Here is a 19,113-nt window from a genome sequence, read left to right as displayed (position 1 = left end):
GAAAATCTTTGTTCACACCTCACCAGGAAGCCCAATATGTAGAAGAGATGAAAGTGAAGCTGTTTTGGTTCTGCAGCAGCTAAGGCTCTCCGGAGCGCTGCTTTTGAAAGTCCCTGGATCCCCTCATAGACAGGCTCTCTAGTATGCCCTGCACGCTGGGCCAGGCCTGTGGCGCGGCTGCCTTTCTGAACATCAGTGCCAAAACCACGTGTCAGGCCTCCTTCTTGTTGAAATTTAGTAATAATTTTTGAGGCATAATTAGTGCAAATTCAGATTCAATCTTATATTTCACCATATATATAAACCCTCTCTTTACTGTATCCTTAGGAGGATACAAAAGGACTAGATAAATCAAGTTTCTTGAATTGTTTCTGTCAAATCAGCTAATTCTGCCCTTCAGGTCTCAGGGGAGAAGCCGTAACAACTGAAATATGGGAAATGACTTAGGCTAAAAGGGTACTAGGAGAAAATAAAATTCCTTACAATGTTTCAAATACCAAACCAACCATAAAATCTCTAAGGAAAACCCATTATAAAGCCATATAATCCTATCACCTCAGGACAGTCTGCAAGGGCTCTTAACTATTTGCTCGAAAAGTACTGCAACCACAGCACGTCAATTATTATTCCTATTAAGTATTCTATGCATTAGTTGGATAACCCTTAGCATAGAGACATGCTATCAACTCTTAATGTGCTGGTCACTGATCAACCGCTACTACAAAGGAAGCCAAAAACATGTCTACATATTTTAAGAAAGGAAAAAACTGTATTAAAATTACGCTGATGGTAACCACTTTGAGCACCTCTTGCAATTGCAGAAGTCAAACATGACTTGTATTCATCTTTTGTTTCCGGAATATATTGAGTATTACAATTTTAATACAGTTTTTCCCTTTCTTAAAATGAGTATACTTTTTTTTGGCAGCCTCTGTATATAAGTATGACCTGGATCATTATGAGCCTGTTTCTTGATTGTTAAAAAAGGGACAATGACCCCTGCTCTTAACTACCTTCCATGCACACAGAGTGAAGGGATATGTGGAATTACATAAAAATGCTTCATGTTGGAGGCCAGGTGGCTTAAACAGATAAAGAATTATCAGCTTCAGTGAGCCGCACTGGCGCCCAGGGGAAAGGACAGGTATTCGAGCTGCGGCCACACATGTGGAGTATGAATTCCGCCCAGTCAGCGACGGTGCCGCCCCAACAGACAGAAGCCTGTGCCCCAGAATGTGCTGCTGGCAATGAGGCCCCTCCTCCACGCCCAGCCTGCTCCTCCTTTGGCTTCTCATTTCTTCTCCGTCAGGCTCTGTGGCACAGACCTCCTCCTTTCCAGCATTCACCCCTCTTCCTTTCTAGCATCTGAGTACCAGGTCCTAACGCTATCCTCTTCCTCTCTGAAACTGCTGCCAGTGGAAAGTCCTACAGTGCAAACATGGCCATCCTGCTTCTCTGCTTCAGCCCCTCAATGCCCCTGACCCCTCTCTACTCTACAGAATAAGGCCAAATACCTTAGCTGACATCCAGGACCTGCATTATGGGACTTTTCCTACCACTCAGGGCTCGTCTCCTACCACTCCTCAAATCAGACCCCACGCCCAGCCGAGCTCGTCTATCTATCATACCAGGCTGATTCAGGCTCTGGGGCTTTATTTCATGCCTGAAATTACCCTTCCTAAAACCCTGACCGCCCTCCTTTTTCTGTCCACACCTCCTTCTGTGTAGCACACTCTTCTAGGGCAGCACTTAGCACGGTATTAGTGGAGCTGTACGCTGCTTCTCCTACATATAGCTCCTTGGGGGCGGGGACCGTCCCTTGATACTCAGCCTTGTATCCCAGGACCTGGCTTGGCAGTGGACGCTTAATAAATGTTTGTTGAATCCAAGTTCCATTGGTAATTTACTAGTTCATGTGATTTTATTCACTGAACAACTATTTAGTCTGTATCAGACTTTTACATTCTAATGAGAGACAAAAAATAAAACGAAATTAGAAATCCGAACACAATTACAAGTTGTGGTAAGTGCTATGAAGGAAACCGAGTGAAACAGAGAACCACTGGGGTGAGGGGCAGGGACCTACTTTGACTTAAAAGATGGTGAACCAGTCATGCAAAGCATGTGAACAGCATTCCAGGCAGAAGCAACAACACAGGCCAAGGCCAGTGAGTGGGAAAGAACTGCTGGTTCAGGCATTAAAAGACAGCAAGGCTTTTGGCTGAAGAGTAATGAGAGACTAGAAGCCGTTTATTTGAAAAACGAATTTGGTGAAATTGAGTGTAATGGTAGAGGGTCCTGCTTGGCACAGTAAAGGGTCTCAATTTTATTCTAAGTGCAACAGGAAGCCATCTGAAGGTTAAAAGCAGCAGTTAAAATGATCTAACTAATGCTTTAGCAAAGAGCCCTGGGAAAACTCAGTCAAGTAGGACAAAACGACTGTCCAGCCAAGGCCAGCACCCAATCCAAAGGCCGTACCTCTGCCTGCCAAGCCAGGGTAGAAGCCGAGAGGGCGGACGTTCGGCCGGCTCCGAGGACAGCGATCGTTTCCCCATCATCGTCCACCACTTTGAAGTCCAGGTCCTCGTTGTATTTTCTGCGCTTCACTTGGCGGCCCGAGCGCCGTTTCTGCAGGGCAAACACACCCGTCAGAGAGAGAAGCGCTGTGAGTCAAAGGCAAAAAGCTTGTACAAGAATACCCTCAATTACACTCACTAACATGCAAAGGAGATTTTTCTTACTTTACAAGAGGAATCTTCCTTAAATACAACTCTTTTAAAAACTTTATACTCAAAATGGGATCTAGATAGGGGAGAGGATCCAACCTGCCAGCACCACTGAGAAGGTGTCTCAGAATCCAGTGAGATGTATTTTATTCATCAGTGGCAGAGACTTTTTCCCTCCTTTCTAGAACTGATTTCTATTCCAGTAAAACAGAGAAGGGAGGTACACTCCATCATCTTTGAGATCCCTTCCAGCACAGCTGGAAGCTCTGATTTTATGACAATGATACGACAGTTGTTTTTGTTTTTGCTTGAATTCACCATACTTACCACGTAACTCGTAAAACACTAAATAATACCAATTTTATTAGAATCTCATAATACCCCGTGAAATGCAGGGAGACATCTTAAGTGTGACAAAACAAGACTCGTGAGTCACCATCTGAGGACTCGTCTATAATTAAGTAGCTTGTGACCTTTTAGAGCAACTTCTGCAACAAAGCAGCCTAGTGGCTTTCTGCCAACACAAAAACACATGGTCCATCTCTATGTACACGTCATATTCAAGCAATAGAAATACTTCTGGGGACCATTTACCAGCTAGCTCCCTCTCAAATATGTATACCTTAAAAAACAAAAACAAAAGCAAAACCCCACCTTTCTTATTTTCTAAAAAGATATCTCCTGGGCCTCTCTCTGTATTCCCATCATTTCTTCACTATGTCACCTCTGTGAAATTTCATTTTACATGAGAGATTCCACATACCCCACCCCCAATCTCACGTATAGATCACCATCCTAGAAACACGTGACCCCCCTGCCAACTCCCATCAACCTGACGTGTTTGTTTCTCTGCCAATCAGGACACCTAACAGCCACAACCCGAGTTTATAGGCAGTGGGGTGGGGCGTGTCTTGGCTCTGACACCCCAGACACTACTATTTACTACCACTACGACCTTAGGAGCTGACACCTTCCTACAAGGAAGATCACCTAGAAATCTCTGAGGGTCCAGATGATACTTGAAGGTGCACGGAATTGGTCTTCTTCTAAATCGTCCCCTTGCAGCACACAGCCCAGATAAACTGCTGTGGGCATCAGAGGAAAGAGCACTTTCAAACGTAAGAACTCAGATCCAAGAGAGGTTGCTTTAACTCAGGGAGAAAATTGCTACCAATGTCATGGGCACACTTTGACATATTTGTAGGAATCTCATTTAGCCAAGCAACTCCTTGTTTTCATGTTGAGCCAAACTTTCCTAACTATTTTGGCATAATGAACACATCCCTGATTTTTCCACCATCTGGGATTATGAAAATGTCCTTGTGTAGACGGGCCTAGCTCTCTGCACAGAGGTAACGCTGCAGGCACTGTCTACAAGACGAAACAGGCCCCGGAGCCTGACCCAGCTTGGCTCACAACTCCATTTCCACATTCACTCTCGCTGACGCCAAGCATGCTACTTTCCCAGAAGGAAGCAACCAGCACTAAGACACTGGGAGACTGTTAGTACAAAGAGATCCAGATGCGGGGGAGAAGGCCTGTGGTCTCTTGGTGCTCACCCACCAAAACAGAGACGCCCAGCCCGGGTCTGTGCACAAGAGATGTCGGCTTGAGAAAGGGAGGGAGAAGCAACAGGTTTGCGTCAGCACGACCCCGTCTGGCAGCCGTAACCTCCACCAGGGCTCCCGATCACAGCTGTACCTGGCTGTCTGCAGACTCAGTGGATTCCTCAGGACTCCGCAGGGGTGGGTTCCGCAGGCCCTGATCCAGCTCTAAACTCTCCACTGTGGTTTCACTTTTCCTTTTTCCTTTCTTCTTTTTCTCCACTGGGGTTGGTCCTTGCTCCTTGCTACAAGGAGAAATTCAGAATTAAAACTGTTGGGCAGTTTTTAAAACTAAGATTTCTCATGTGATCAAAGTTATGATATAACATCCTGGAATTCTTGAACCAGGATAGGCTTTAATGGAGAATCTATAAGTTTCTTCCCAGAAATATACAGAAATATGGGAAGAAATATCTACATGGATTGATGCAGAATTCACTTTTTTATACCCCTATCATGACTACTAAGACTATGATTGATGTGATAAGAAATAAAATAGTATGAACATCTCCAAAAAGCTCCCTTTCAGTTTATATAAATGCCTTCTCTAGGATGTGTAATTGCTTTGTAGGTATTGAGAACCATCACATTTCAATCTCCCTTTAAGTTACACAGGAAAAGACATCTCCCTAATCTATCCTCCTCCTCTATTGAGAATGGTCTATGTATAAGACTCGGAGTGAGTACTGGAAACTCCAAATGAAGACAACACTGTCCCTGCCCGAGGAGGTTACAATTATGAAAATCCTACAGCCCACCTAGAGCCACAGCCCCGAGCAGTAGACGGATGCTTCCTGAGAGAGGTGGAAATGGGCAAAGTCCACCCATCTTGGAAGGCCCTGCTAAGATGCCGACCTCTCCTCAAACACCCTCCTAGTAGGCAGAACCTCTTTCCTACAGTCCCAAAGCGCTCCCACTGTGCCTTGCTTAGTATATGCAAACTCTGATCTTTCACCAGAGTCAGTCAGTAACCACGCCACCAGGCTCAGAACCACACCGTGTTTGGATCCTCTGCAGTTGTTCAATAAACATCTGCTGAGGGGATGAATATTTTATACTTCTCTGATCTCTCCTACCAGACTCTACGTTCCTAAAGAACAGTATGTACTTAAGATTAAGTTTCATATTCCTCACAACGAGTAGTCTTATGCCTTATACATAGTTAAGTATTCAGTAAATATTTATTGAATATATAGATGGAAAGATGGATGCATCAATGGATGGATTACATTCCTTATCGCTGGGGAGATTTGGGAAAATGCATTTGAGCGGGAATATACGTAAAATTTCGAAAGACAGAGGGTAGGAATGATAATAGTAATTATTATAATTATTACAATTATAATGATTGTTATTATAGCTAATACTTACATATAACACTTAATACATGCAGGCACGGTTCTCTAAATCCTTCACATGGATTATCTTCTTTACCCTTCACAACCTTGAAAGGCAGGTAGTATTATCATCCCCATTTTATCAGGAGGCACAGTGAAGCTCAGTTAGCTTTCCAGGGTAACATGCTAGGAAACGGCAGGGAAAGGATCTGAACCCAGGCCTGCTTTTCACCACCACGGCTTTCTTGGAGAAGGGCAGAGTGTTCCGGGCTCGTTTAGTAAAAGCCAGTCTGTGTGGCTGGATGATAGGGCAGTGAACAGAAGTCCTAAGCGGTGGAAGTGGAAAGAAGTCAGGGGTACACCCGCCCAGAGAGTTCAGACTTCATTCTGTGTGACAGGGACATGATGGGAAGCCCAGGCAAGAGGAAATGAAGACTAGGCTGGACATGGAATCAACCAAAACTCAAAGGAGAAAACGATTTGATAGGTCCAGTTGAAGTAGAACCAGTAAGTCTTGGCAAATGACAACGTGAAGGACGAGGACCAAGACCCCAAATTACGGGTCTTTTCCATCAGGTGAGTTCTGGAAGGTGTGGGGGAAGAGAGGAGAACCGAGGGCCTTGTGTAGGGAAGGGAGATCCAGCACGAGCTCGGGCAGAAATACCAAGTGCGGACTGCTCCATCAGCCTGGCGCTCTCCTCAACACCCTTCAGCCCTCACGGATCCCAGTCAGGTCAGCACAAACTTCGCCCACCCCTGATTCCCCAGGCTGAAGACTGGCTGGCCTCCCTGCTTGTCAGGAAAGTTCTTTACGAGAATCATTTTGGTCCAACCTGAGGAAATGAAAGGGGTCCTGCCATTTTAGAGCACTAAACTTTTTATTTTAATGAGAGCCTTGTACTCTTTAAGCGGGGGGGTAAGATGGTGGGGGGGGGGGAAGCAAAAGTTCTTATCAGTTCAAGACAGGAGACTCCGGCGAACCAATTCAAAACGATGCTAAATTTTCACAGGAATATTTATCTCATGTTATATGGCTTCTCACTAAGAAAACTGTATAGCAATTTATTTATATTCTACAAAGCACTTCTGGGTTCTGAGTTTCATTTAACTGTTAAAACCACAATTCCATGAGGGAGCCAGGGCAAACAAGCCTCATATTCCAGATGAAGAAACAGGTTTCAAAGCAGCAAAGGCCCCAAAGGCAGCAGTGGAGCAGAGGCCGGCACGCTGTTGTCTGACTCACAGCCTGTTGCTTTTTACACCATCCACCAACACTGATGCCCCAGGTACGAAAGTTAGCAGAAGGTCAGGCTGGGCTATGGGATCCCATTCCTTTTACCCCAGTGACTGGTCTAGGGATGGGCAAATGACCCAGCCAGCCCAATTTGGGAGTCCTTCCTTTAAAAGAAAAAAAAGTGAATGTCTGGCAGGAGTGGGTAGGAAAATAAATCTCATTCCTCCTAGGTCTTACAGCTGTGAGCCCACAGCTGCAGGCAGCCACAATTGAACCTTGAGTATAAAAGCGGTTGCAACGAATGGAGCTGACACTCAGAGAGGTGCAGGGAAGGGTTACAGATGAAGCACTCAGGTGGGATCCTCAACTCTACTTCCTGGCTCTGAGTCTGTAAGCCAATGAACCCCCTCTTATTTTTTTAACTTAATTCAAGTTGGCTTTATGTCACTTGTAACCAAGAGAGTTCTGAACAATACAAAGGCCTAATACCTATACCATTTATTTAACGGCACTTGAGGCTGGATCAAAGCAACTGTATTTTTATAATCCTCTCCTCTCTAGCTTTGAGAGTTAGAACCAACTAACTTGCAAGACAGAAAAATGCAGCAGACATTTTTTAGGTTCATAGTACCTAATTTTAGTTAACGAAATCAAACTTGATTTTACAATAAAACATAAATCCACTTTTCTAAGGAAAGCATCCACCACGTATTTATGACATGTAAGAAACTTCTAATATATAAACTATACCATCCACGCAAGACAACTATCAGGAAGGACCAACAATTGTTTCCTAGTCGGCCTCGCCCCCAAAGCTCTGTCCTGTCTTCTACACAGCTTCATCAGCCAAGATATTACACCTTAACTTTCTGCAGTTTGTATTAGGAAAATTACTTTTTTGACTTCCAAATAGGAAATTACATTACAGCATTAAAGCATTAGATAGACTTTCTTAAACTCTTCTCCCAATCTTATCTCCAGTTCCCAACCTCCAGGTTTCTTCGCTAGAATTCAGAGTTAGAAACTGAGTGCTGGATCTGAGTATGAGAAAAAAGGTCTGGGTATGTGTTACAACATTGTACTACAGCGATTTTTTTGATTTTTTTTATTAGTTTGTCCCCATGGATTCCAGGTATTGAAAATTTTTATCTACCAAACCGCATCATTTCAAAATGACTCATCTTCCCAGTTTAAAATTAAATCTTGTAAAATGTCCATCAAAATCTTACCAGAAAAGAATTCAGTTACTGACACAGTGAGTTGCTATCACCCTCCAATTCAGAACGGCTGGAAAGAGCTCACAATGCCAGCAACTGCCTTCACAGACGTGCCCGTCTGGGGAGTCCAGCCAGGGAACCGCTGCTCCACAGCTGGAACAACTCTGCAGAGAAGCTTCAGTCCAGGCCTCGCCACAGGCTCTGGTCCTCTTCCCAGGGGTATAATACTGAACACATGGATATTGACCCCAAAAAGCTCATTTGTATACTTAATTCAACTTTTACTTAATGCCCATATTACAATGTTCAATCTATATCTAGAGAATAGAGTTGGGCATAGATTTTAAAGATACTGATTAAGAGAAAAGAAATATTCATCTGGCTGCAGATGTAGCTCGCTATCCACAAAACGAGACCAAAATCCACCCTGTCCTCTGTCCCTTTAACTGCATCATCGCCACCATCAAAACAAAGATTACACAATTTGTGACATTGTCCTAGTAAAAAATGAAACAAAAACATTACATACTGATAAGATGAAAAGGCAGTTTTTACAAATCTTATTGACAGTGATAAAAGCAAATGAAAATAAACGTTGTTTAAATGCAGAAGGGTTGCAAATGAAATGTACAAGCCGTCCCTACTTGCACCAAATCCCATTACCAGAGAACTGCTTTTGACTAATATTTCCATGCCTCCAGTTCCTTATTGACCACATCAAGCGAAAGCTCCTGGCATCCTGATATGAAAGGTGATGAATTTAGATCTTTTATACCTCCCCACTCCTTCCTCTACTCAATATTTTTGTTGAATTCTTTTAGTCTAGGCAAACCATGTTTTGAATTTTCATTTTTTTCCCTTGTTTTCTGTTTCTTTTTCATCATAACCCCTCCTTGTTTTGCAGATAAAATACCATCTTGATTCTGAGGATACTAACTTAAAATCTTTTCCAAGGTATTTTTTCCTGGACTTGCTCCTTCGGAGGACAGTTGTTCTGCTCATTCCTTTTTTTCTCCTTCTTTGCTGCTTGTTTGCCTCCAGTCTCACGATCTTTAGTGGACTGTTTCTATTTAAAATGAATGAGGCGGGTAATGCAGGTGGCTAGTGAGACGACGTGCTGCAGAATAAGTCACTTTCTCTGGGAGGCCTGGCCTGGGACTCTGCATACGGGGAGTCTGCTCCTCTCCCCGCCCTTCCAGGGTCCGGGCAGGGAAAGGCAGAGAAGCTACTGCCCCTAGGCTCCCTTCCTGTGGACGGTGGTCTCCACTTGGAGCCCTGGACCCTGGACCTTCCCCCGGAGCAAACAGCTCAGCACCTCTAGAGCAGCTGCCTGACTCCAGCCTGGAGCTGACAAACCACGCAGCCATTCTGCAGACAGTCCCTTATCCACCTCCCCTTGGTTTGGAGTGGAGGTGGCCTGCCTCCCAACCCTTCTGCAGGGCTGCCAGGTCCACTGAGGACACAGCTGCTGCACATGCTCTGAGCTGGGACGCCCCTCCACACATGTACCCATCAGTGTAACACCACCAGCCTTCCCCATCCAGAAATTCATAACATCACTCATCTCTGAAGAATCTATTCCCCTCTGTTCTTCCAGTCATTTCATTAAGATTTGGTGAAAAATGGAGAATAAAAGTATGCTCAGTCTACCATCTTGAAACTGAAAATTCCCCCCAAAGAACATTTATTTAAATGTCTTTTGGTCTTTTTGCTTTAAGTCTTTTCTCATCTATTAATTCCTTTAATACCTGGCTCAATCCTCACCTCTTCCAAGGGACTCCCTAGACCACAACTGAAACGCTCTTAATCCTCTAAATCCTTTCAGCTATTCTGTATACAGTTATATTAGGTTCTTTCACTTGCTTCCATTTTTGCCTGTTATTTGACTACCTGCAGCAAGGCTGTTTCTCTAACTCGCGAAAGTTCCTCATAGATGATACTTCTGTGACACCTTTCCTCAACTATCGCATTCCCAACAAAAGTACTCATAAACAAAGCAAGTCACACAGAAGGCTCTAAAAATGTACTGGATAAATAAATCAAGCGCTCCTACTTAGTAACTGGTTCCTTACAGATTAGGTCAAGGTCCACGACGCACCAGACCCTAACTTGCAAAGTTAGAGGATTGCAGAGTAAGCACTCCAGGTGCCCTTAGAAAAACAGCAACGGGGACTTAGTCCAAAGCTTCAGAGGTGGGTCTCTGCCATTATCATTGCGATTCCTTCCCTACTTAACATTGAGCCCAGTGGGTTCAAAGTACAAGGTCTCTACTCATTGTCTTCATTCTTTGAATAAATGATCAGAATGTACAAAAGAAGTCTCCCAACAGAAAGCATGTGGTCAATGGATGCTCCTGAGCCCAAGCCCAGACTCACTAAAGATCTGCACTCTAAACAAAGACGGTGATTGACCTTCAAATAGGGCGGCCGAGCTGAGCTGATTGGGTCGCACTCCTCCCTCCTGCATCAGTTATCAGCTGACTCACAGCTCAAATGGTTATATAATCAGAAGGTCTAGGGCTTAACTTACTAGAAGCAACTATCAAAGAAGAAAATCAGAAAAGGTATTAAAAAACAAAAAAACAACCTTTCTTCCCGGATGTTACTAACCTTTTTGCGTTTGGGAGGAAAATCTGCTATGGGTTGACAAACCAAAACAAATGGGGGCAAAAAGCTGAGGCACAGCAATTGGGGCTTGAATTGGAAAAAACTCAGTTTCCCACCTTACTGAGGAGGGAAAAACCCAGATCCTCCCCACTATTTGTTTCTCTCCTGTATGTCTCCTTTACTAGTCACACAAAACACTTGACTTCGGATACTTTGGGTCACCAAATGTGAGGAGGTTTTCCCCACACCAACAAGCAATTCTCAGACACCAGCATTGAACTCAATTCTGACAGTATCTACCCAGAGATCGCATCGGATTCTAGAGGTTAAGGGCTCAGTCCCACAAGACTGCTTGCCTCCACTGCATTTCAAATGCCAGTCACAAGCTCAGGTTGTCACCTGTGCTTCTGACCAATGAGCTATATAAATCAGAGGTTCCAACACCCCCTCCTCCTTGGGTTCAATTAATTTGCTGGAGCGGCTCACAGAACTCAGGGAAACACGTTTATCAGTTTGTTAAAGGTTATTACCAAGGATACAGATGAACAGCCAGATGAAGAGATAAACGGGGGAGAGGTCTGGAGCACAGAAGCTTCTGCCCCTGTGGAGTTGGGTGTACCACCCTCCCGGCATGTGGACACGTTCACCAACCTGGAAGTTCTCCAAACCCCCACTACTGGGATTTTACGGAGGCTTCCTCACGTAGGCGTGATCAACTCACAGCTCTGTTTCTGGCCCCCTCTCCTCTCTTCCTCTCTGAAAACTCCAAGCTGCTAATCCCGCTTGGTCTCCCTTGTGACCAGCCCCCACCCAGGAGCCCGCCCAGAGTGGCCTCGTAGAACAAGAGACGCTCCCAGGGCTCGTACACTTAGGGAATGACAAGGGTTTTAGGAGCCTTGTGTCAGGGATGGGGTCAAAGACCAAACATTAGAACAAGAGATGCGCCTCGTGCCCTCATCACTTTGGAATTTACAAGGTTTCAGGAGTTTCGTACCAGTCACCTGGGGCAGAGACCAATACATACGTTTCTTATTATTTCACAGGCTAATCACACCATTCATTTCTTTTCCTCTTTTTGGTGTTTCATTGCTAGCAGATGTTAAACATAAAAACGTAAATATGCTCCATTTGCTGGGATCTTTCATCCGCTTCTCAAAGGATGGTCTAAGAACCAGCTACACTCTAAATATCTGGCAGCCTTTGCAAGTGCAGGTTCCTGGGCTCTGCCCAAGACGTAATAAATCATTCCCTGGGCAAATGGTCAGGGAATCAATCTACTTCCCTAACAAGCTGTCCAGGTGATTCCTTAGGCACAGCAAAGTCCGGGAGCCAGAGATGGAGGTACACAGGCCTCCAACTGGGCCAGCACACTGATTAACTTCCTGACTTTGGAGAGAGACTAGAAACCATTCTGACGTGTGCACACGTACCAAAGCTTCTACTCTGCCCTCAACGGACAATATGAACACCAACGCTCAAGACTCCCGTTTCCAAAGGCAAGCTCCAGTTCAGAGAATCGCTCCGCCCCCGGCTGAAGAGCGTGCAACCGGAAGGGCTGTCCACCTACTCCTAGGTACTCCCTACACATGAGTAAGCACCAGGCAGCCTCACTCACACACTGGAATGGGTCCTCTTTCCTGCTCAGTGAGCCGTGCTTTAGCGCCGTGAGGCTGACTTTTACTAAAGGCCATTTCAGGAAAGAGAAATACAAAATTCATAGGCACCTAAGATCCAACAACTATTGTTGAGGACAATATCCATTATATCACATAATGCTCCTTGGTGAGAAATTTTTTTCTCAGCAGGTAAAAATCTGGCTTCCCTGAGGAACTGGCACGGTGCTTTTTTAACAGCAAAGCATTTTCCCAAAGCCCTTATCAACATTAGATGAGCACTTGTGCCTACATATGTATAGGTCAGTTTGCATGTACACACAAGTACACCTGTGTATGTCTTGTGAGGCCGATGGCCCGATCCTCTTTGTGAAAAAGTAAACAGTAAAAACAAATAAGCTATGCTAAGTGAACTTGTAAATTTCAGAGTTGGGGAAATGACAGAGCCCAACTTAGCATCCTGGAGGAGCTTCCTTTCTTATGTTTAGGACAATAAAGGAATGAAATAAGTTCATACTCCAAGATAATCTGAAAGAAAAGGAAAGAGGGTAGGTTTCTTAAAAAAGGCTTCTCCCACTTGGGCATTTTGGACTTCTATCCCTTACACAGTAAATGAATATTTATCACTATTAATACCATCCTTGAAAAGGAAAATGTGCGAGACTCTATCACCTATTTAGGAGAAGAAACACGTTCGATTATCTATTTGCTGCCTCAAATGCAGATACAGCACAGGAAAAAGTTGGAGCCTCCTGGTCCTTAAGAGAATACTGTGGAGGGTGCAAACATATGCAAAAGGAAATCCTACAGAAGAGGGGCCGTTTCCCACAAATAAAAAACCAATTTCTCTTAAACTGGAATCTTCCCCCACCCTCATTTTCCATTCCTGACTTTCCCTAGCAAGGCATAAGGAGGCACAAAGCTGTGGGAGAAAAAAGTGGGTTTTACAGTCAGGTGAGCCTGGAGTCAAATCCTGACAGTGCAGCTCAGGATTAGCTTTGTGCCTTGGACGAGTTACCTTTAAGATTTTCATTTCTTCACTGATATATGGTCTATAAACAAAAAACAAAAAAAAAACAAGACAAACAACGGAGAAACAAAAACTCATAGACACAGACAATAGTTTAGTGGTTACCAGAGGGTAAGGGGGGTGGGGGGTGGGAGATGAGGGTAAGGGGGATCAAATATATGGTGATGGAAGGAGAACTGACTCTGGGTGGTGAACACACAATGGGATTTATAGATGATGTAATACAGAATTGTACACCTGAAATCTATGTAACTTTACTAACAAATGTCACCCCAATAAACTTTAATTTAAAAAAATTATATATAATATAAATGTCTAACCACTATGCTGTACACCTGAAATATAAAATTATATTGAATGTCAACTATAATTCAAAAATTAAAAAGGAGGGGGAAAGATGAATGAGAATAAGAGGTTCAAATTTCCAGGTATAAAACAAGTAAGTCATGGGGACGTAATGTGCAGCATGGGGAATATAGTCAATAATATTGTGATAGCCTGGTACCGTGTCAGATGGTTGCTGGACTTATGGTGGTCACTTCTTTAGGTATATAAACATTGAAGAACTATTGTGTACATCTTAAACTAATATAATATTGTATATTAGCTATATTTTAATAAAAATCTTAAGAAAAGAGATTTTCATTTCTTTAATTATAAAATGGAGACATCACGTACTGTTACTTAAAATGGGAGTTATACGATATCTACATGAGTCTTATTTTCAGGGAGAAGAGCTCTCTCTGTTCATTATTTCAGGAAAACAAATTATATATATATATATATATAATATGTACTTAATATATAAATTATATATTATAATATATAAAAACATATATATACTGGGGGTGTCAAAACATGTATACAAGTGGACACTGTAGTCAACGTTGCTCAAGCAGTAGTTCGCCGTCATCAGAAGTGTCTGGACACTGATGGTAACCACTTTGAGCACCTCTTGTAACTGCAGAAGTCAAACGTGACTTGTAGTCATCTTTTGTTATCGGTATATACTGAGTATTACAATTTTAATACAATTTTCCTTTCTTAAAATGTGTATACTTTTTTTTGGCACCTTCTATATACATATAAACTAAATTTTATTTTACATATTAATTATATATTATTTATATAAGATAAATTACATGTATAAATTAACATATATATTACATATATATTCCTCCTATGTATCCAATAACCTGACCAATCCCCGGAGATATGGTGGTCCTGAACTCAGGCACTCACCTTTTGTTGAGGAGACAAGCCATATGTACATGAAAACAAGTGTATGTATGTTTGAGAAGTAGCCTATTGCAGAGGGAAGTGTACAGGACTGGGAATTAGGAAGTCAGAGTTTATGACACACTCTTGTAAACAAGTCATGGCTCTGTGGGTCTCCATTTCCCTGGCTGCAGTACAACAGGGTTGGTTGGATCAAATCTCCTTTAGTCTTCCCAGGTGTGAAAGTCTCTGATTTATAATGCGAAGTGAGGCTGCAAGTATTTGGGAAGTCCAGAGGGGATGAGCTAGCACACCGGTTTGGAGAAAGTCTATGGAGGAACTGGGACTCTCACTCAGACCTGAAGAACAGAGAGGGCTTGGGAGACTGGGAGAAGGACAAAGGCATAAGGCTGGGAGAAAAGAGCAAGAGCAGTCCAAAGGAGAACGGCGTCGAGTACCTTTACGGGCCAGTGAGAGCTCGCTGGTGAGGTCTGTTGTCAGAGGCGGGAAGGCCGTGAGAGGTCAGACCCAGGCGGTCTAAGTAACAGAGAAAGAGCCTGGCTTTTGTCCTGGAGGCAGCAGGAACAATGAGAAGTTTCTAAGAGCATCAACTGTTAGAGGGAATCGCATTTCCCTGTACCCATGTTCTCAAGAGGAAAATCATGTTTTACTCCTAAGGAGGGAACAACGTCAGAAACCTATTTTCCGCCTTTCTTCAAATTCCTCTCACTTCTCTGATTGGGTATCTACCAGCCGGGTGAGATTGGGAAAAGGAATGGAGCATATATGACTCAGCATCCTCTCCTCTTTGCTCAGGGATGTACGTGCCTGCAGTTCTGATGGATAAACTCGACAGAGGGAGTAACTAACAAGAAGCCTGATTCCGGTCACAAGCCAAAGGCAGTTCTACAATCCAGCTTATCAATAATAAAGCTGATAATTGCATCTCCATCTCTGTTGATTATTTCCCAACTGATTTGAATGAAGAGAGGGTTTGATTACCACCACTACCAACTATAAACATAAATAACAGCAGTGCTTCAGAAAGATTAGCCAGGTGGCAGCTGGCAAGATGGACTGAAAGAGGAAAAGACTGGAAGCCCTTAAATCAATTTGTGGAGCTCCTACAATAATGCAAGCAGTCAGTGAATCATTTGTAACCATCAAGTATTACCCAGGGGCTAATCAATAACTGCTCACATCAAAACATGTACTTGAGCCAATCTGCAAGAGAGTAAATCAAAGAGCACAAAAAACTGAGACTTAATTACCAACATATATTTTTGTATCAATTAATGTCATCCTGTTATAACTAAAACTGCTTCTGCTGACCAGTGCGGTCATTAATTAAAGGAACCAAAGCAATTTTACAAACACATAAAGGCTCACCAGTTCAGAATCCTATCTTGGCTACACTGTAGAATTCAACCTTACATACGTAGTCCCAAAATCGAGAGAGAGAAAGCTGCCTCATACTGTAACTTGGCCACATTTCTAGAGATAACCAGTCCTATCTATCTGTCAGCATCCCCTCAAAGAGGGTCTTCTGGATTTCTAAACCTCAAGAGGTTCTACTAAGTTAGCACACTGGAAACACTACAAAGCACTTCAACTAATTTTACACAGACTAGTCAGATCCAAATCAGGTTCCCTCAGTGTTGCTACCCATGCATGTGACACCCTACCTGTTTTGTGAAATGCCTCCTCATTGCCCCAAAATGGACTTTACGGCAATGTCTATATACTCACCACCTTGTTTCAGATCCCACACAAAGCAAATGTGAATTCCTTTTAAGAAAGAGAAGAAAATCATAAGCACCAGAAAAGTGGCTAAAGTGAGCTCTGACACCTACTGCCTTCTACACACAAACCAAACTCCCCGTTAGAGCTGTGAAACTCTCCTCTAATCGCCCCAATTCTAAACATTATCCTTGAGGATTCCTCTTTGTTTTCTGTAATAACCAAAATAAGTCACTCCATTAGTTCACGTCAGATTCTCCTTCACACATGCTATTACCCTGAAGAACCACTTCAGCTTCTCCAAAGTAATCTGAAGATGAAAGCTATTGGCAGAAGACAGAAACTCACTCTGCCACCCCCTACACACATCAGCGATCAGGGTATACTTACTGAGAAACCTAGCCCATGAGTTTCTCATTAGCCAGTAGCTTGAATCTACCTATCTCTCTCCACCTTCTGTAAGGTATTTTAGGTCCCACATTCCTAGGATCCCACGCAAGCCTCTATGACAGACGAAAGATGAAATCACCTGCCAGGCAGAAGGGAATGAATATTATAAGGCATTTTTAACTTCGATTATGAAATTATCCATCTGCTCCCAACCATCCTTCTGAAAATGAACTGAACCACATAGTAGTAAATTCCGAATCACAGCAGACACCACCTAAAATGTTTTCTCTCTTCAAAACTGACTTCTTCCTCCATGCCTGGACCCATACAGGCCTGATGGACTCATTACTTTCTGTTCCATCGGCATTCACATGGATCTCTGCATTTTCATGGGTGCCCCTGGTCTGTATTCTGCCTCTGCACTTAGATTTTAGAAACTTAAATTCCTCTTAAATATCTAGAAGTTACGTATTTTTTGTCTTCTATGGCCTCACAAAGTTCAAACAGAATGTTCTGCATCAAGAACTTAGAGACCAACGTAAACCATTACTTTTGGGTACAGATGACAAATGCCGAATTGCTTGAATGAAGAGCGCATTTGGCTGCCGACCGGATCTACAGCCAGGTGTCACCCTCCGCCCTGAATCCGGACCCACGTCCTCCGATCGCCGGCTACAAGCACTGCGGTCTCCTCTGGTCTCACTGGCTCAACATTCCCTGAGCACCTGCTGATGTGTCACGCACTGTGCTAATGACCGAGTGAGAGAAAAGTCCAGGCACGCCGTGCCCTGGAGAGCTGGCAGCCTGGGGAAGCGAGGCAGCCCTTTTCTGCCCGGAGTCTGCGCACACGCTCGGCTCGCCCAGACCGCCCACACGGTGGATGCCCCGGGCTGGGCACCCACCTCTGCCTCTCTCCACCGCTGCTGTTCCCACACGACCACTGCCCTCCGGCATCACACCTGTACGTCCCTTCCCTTACATCTGGTGCGTGCTAATATCCCAAACGCAAAAGAAATGGAAGAAACTGCAGGGCCAGTGCTACAAGGTTCTCTCTCTCATTAGGAGGTCAGAAAGCGGCTCATTTTGGCTGAAAGTAGCAAAGCCCTGTCCAGGGTCTGGAGGAAGGCCAAAGGCAAACTGCTCCGGGGAGACGGAGCCAAGTGTTCAGGGCGGGAGAAAGGACGTACCTGGCCTTCTTGGACTTCGTCCTGGCAGCAGAGTCGGCGCCGCTCCTCTTCTCTTTGGCCTCCTTGGTGCCGGAGGCCTCGCGGGGCTTCCGCACTTTCTTTGCTCCATCCTTCGGCTTGGGCTCCTTGGCCCTCCTGGGCTCCCGGGGCCGCTTGGGCTCCCTGGGTTCTCGCTTCCTCTTTGGCTTGGGTTCCCTGTCCTTGCTTCCCTTCGCTGCCCCCTCCTGCTCTCCTGGATCCTTTTTCTTCCGTTTCTTCTTCACACCAGTGCCTCCTCCCCCACTGTCCTCCATCCCATTATGGGATGTCATTTTCCTAGGAAAAAGCGTCTCAGCTTCCTCTTCAGCAGCGTGCAGGTCCTTCTGGGGCAGACGGTGACTGGCAACATCTTCAATTTTCTCTTCCTGATCGGAGCTGCGGTCAAACGGGGAGGGAGATTTGTAGTCAAAATTGACAGAGGCATCAGACATTGGGGAGTGATTCAGAACTTTTAAGTGTGACAACTGTAAAAAAGAGAGAAACAAGAAAATTACTCTTCCCCTGCATGCTTCATACAAAGCGCGTTAGTAACTCTGAACGCATGGCTTTAGTCAGCATTTACAGAGCTCCTACTATGTGTTACCGTGTTTCCCCGAAAATAAGACCTAACTGGAAAATAAGCCCTAGCGTGACTTTTCAGGATGACATCCCCTGAACATAAGCCCTAATGCACCTTTTGGAGCCAAAATGAATATAAGACCGGGTCTTATTTTCGAGGAAACACAGTAGTTCCTCCTGGCCTAGGCCTTGGGGAGATGGTGGCAAACAGGACACACAGTGTTTGTGTTAGCCTTTGCCCTGGTAGAACTATCCCAAGTTGTTAGCATATTATGTAAGAAATACATGTTTAAAAAAGCCTGAAGGATTTTCCATGTTACGTGAAGAAATCGGAAACACCTTTTAAGGGCCATGTCTAGAACAGGTAACAACAATCTCCCATAAAATACCTTCAGGTGCCACTAGCAGACATAAAATCCTAGGCACACTGTTCTGACCCAGAGTAGCATTTACGGGTATCACGCTAACTCACAAAAGTTCTGTTTCAAGGCGGTCATGACTAAAGGTGATGATCACTGGGTGATCAGGTCGCACGGTCCAACTCAGTATGTTGCTTTCCCCCCAAATCTTAGCTCTCACATATCAAGCAGCATCAACATTCAGCTGGTTTGATT

General features: G+C 44.1%; 1 protein-coding gene across 3 annotated transcripts in view; it reads right to left on the bottom strand.

Moving 5' to 3' along the window:
* The window catches only part of CHD6 (chromodomain helicase DNA binding protein 6), a 182,694-nt gene that overhangs the window by 103,994 nt on the left and 59,587 nt on the right, over positions 1-19,113 (bottom strand). For 2 of the 3 annotated variants that reach the window (XM_019748943.3, XM_074318117.2), the window contains exons 3-5: positions 17,903-18,405; positions 4,428-4,575; positions 2,479-2,628 (exon numbers count right to left, since the gene is read on the bottom strand). In XM_019748943.3, coding sequence (XP_019604502.3) covers positions 2,479-2,628; positions 4,428-4,575; positions 17,903-18,405 — 801 coding nt within the window. The remainder of the gene's footprint in view (positions 1-2,478; positions 2,629-4,427; positions 4,576-17,902; positions 18,406-19,113) is intronic. The other variant, XM_088789121.1, reaches the window with a different exon arrangement.

The sequence above is a fragment of the Rhinolophus sinicus genome, chromosome 13 (assembly GCF_057876585.1).
Source record: "Rhinolophus sinicus isolate RSI-liver-muscle chromosome 13, RSI-T2T, whole genome shotgun sequence".
NCBI lineage: Eukaryota > Metazoa > Chordata > Mammalia > Chiroptera > Rhinolophidae > Rhinolophus > Rhinolophus sinicus.
This window is presented reverse-complemented; position numbering and strand designations above follow the sequence as displayed.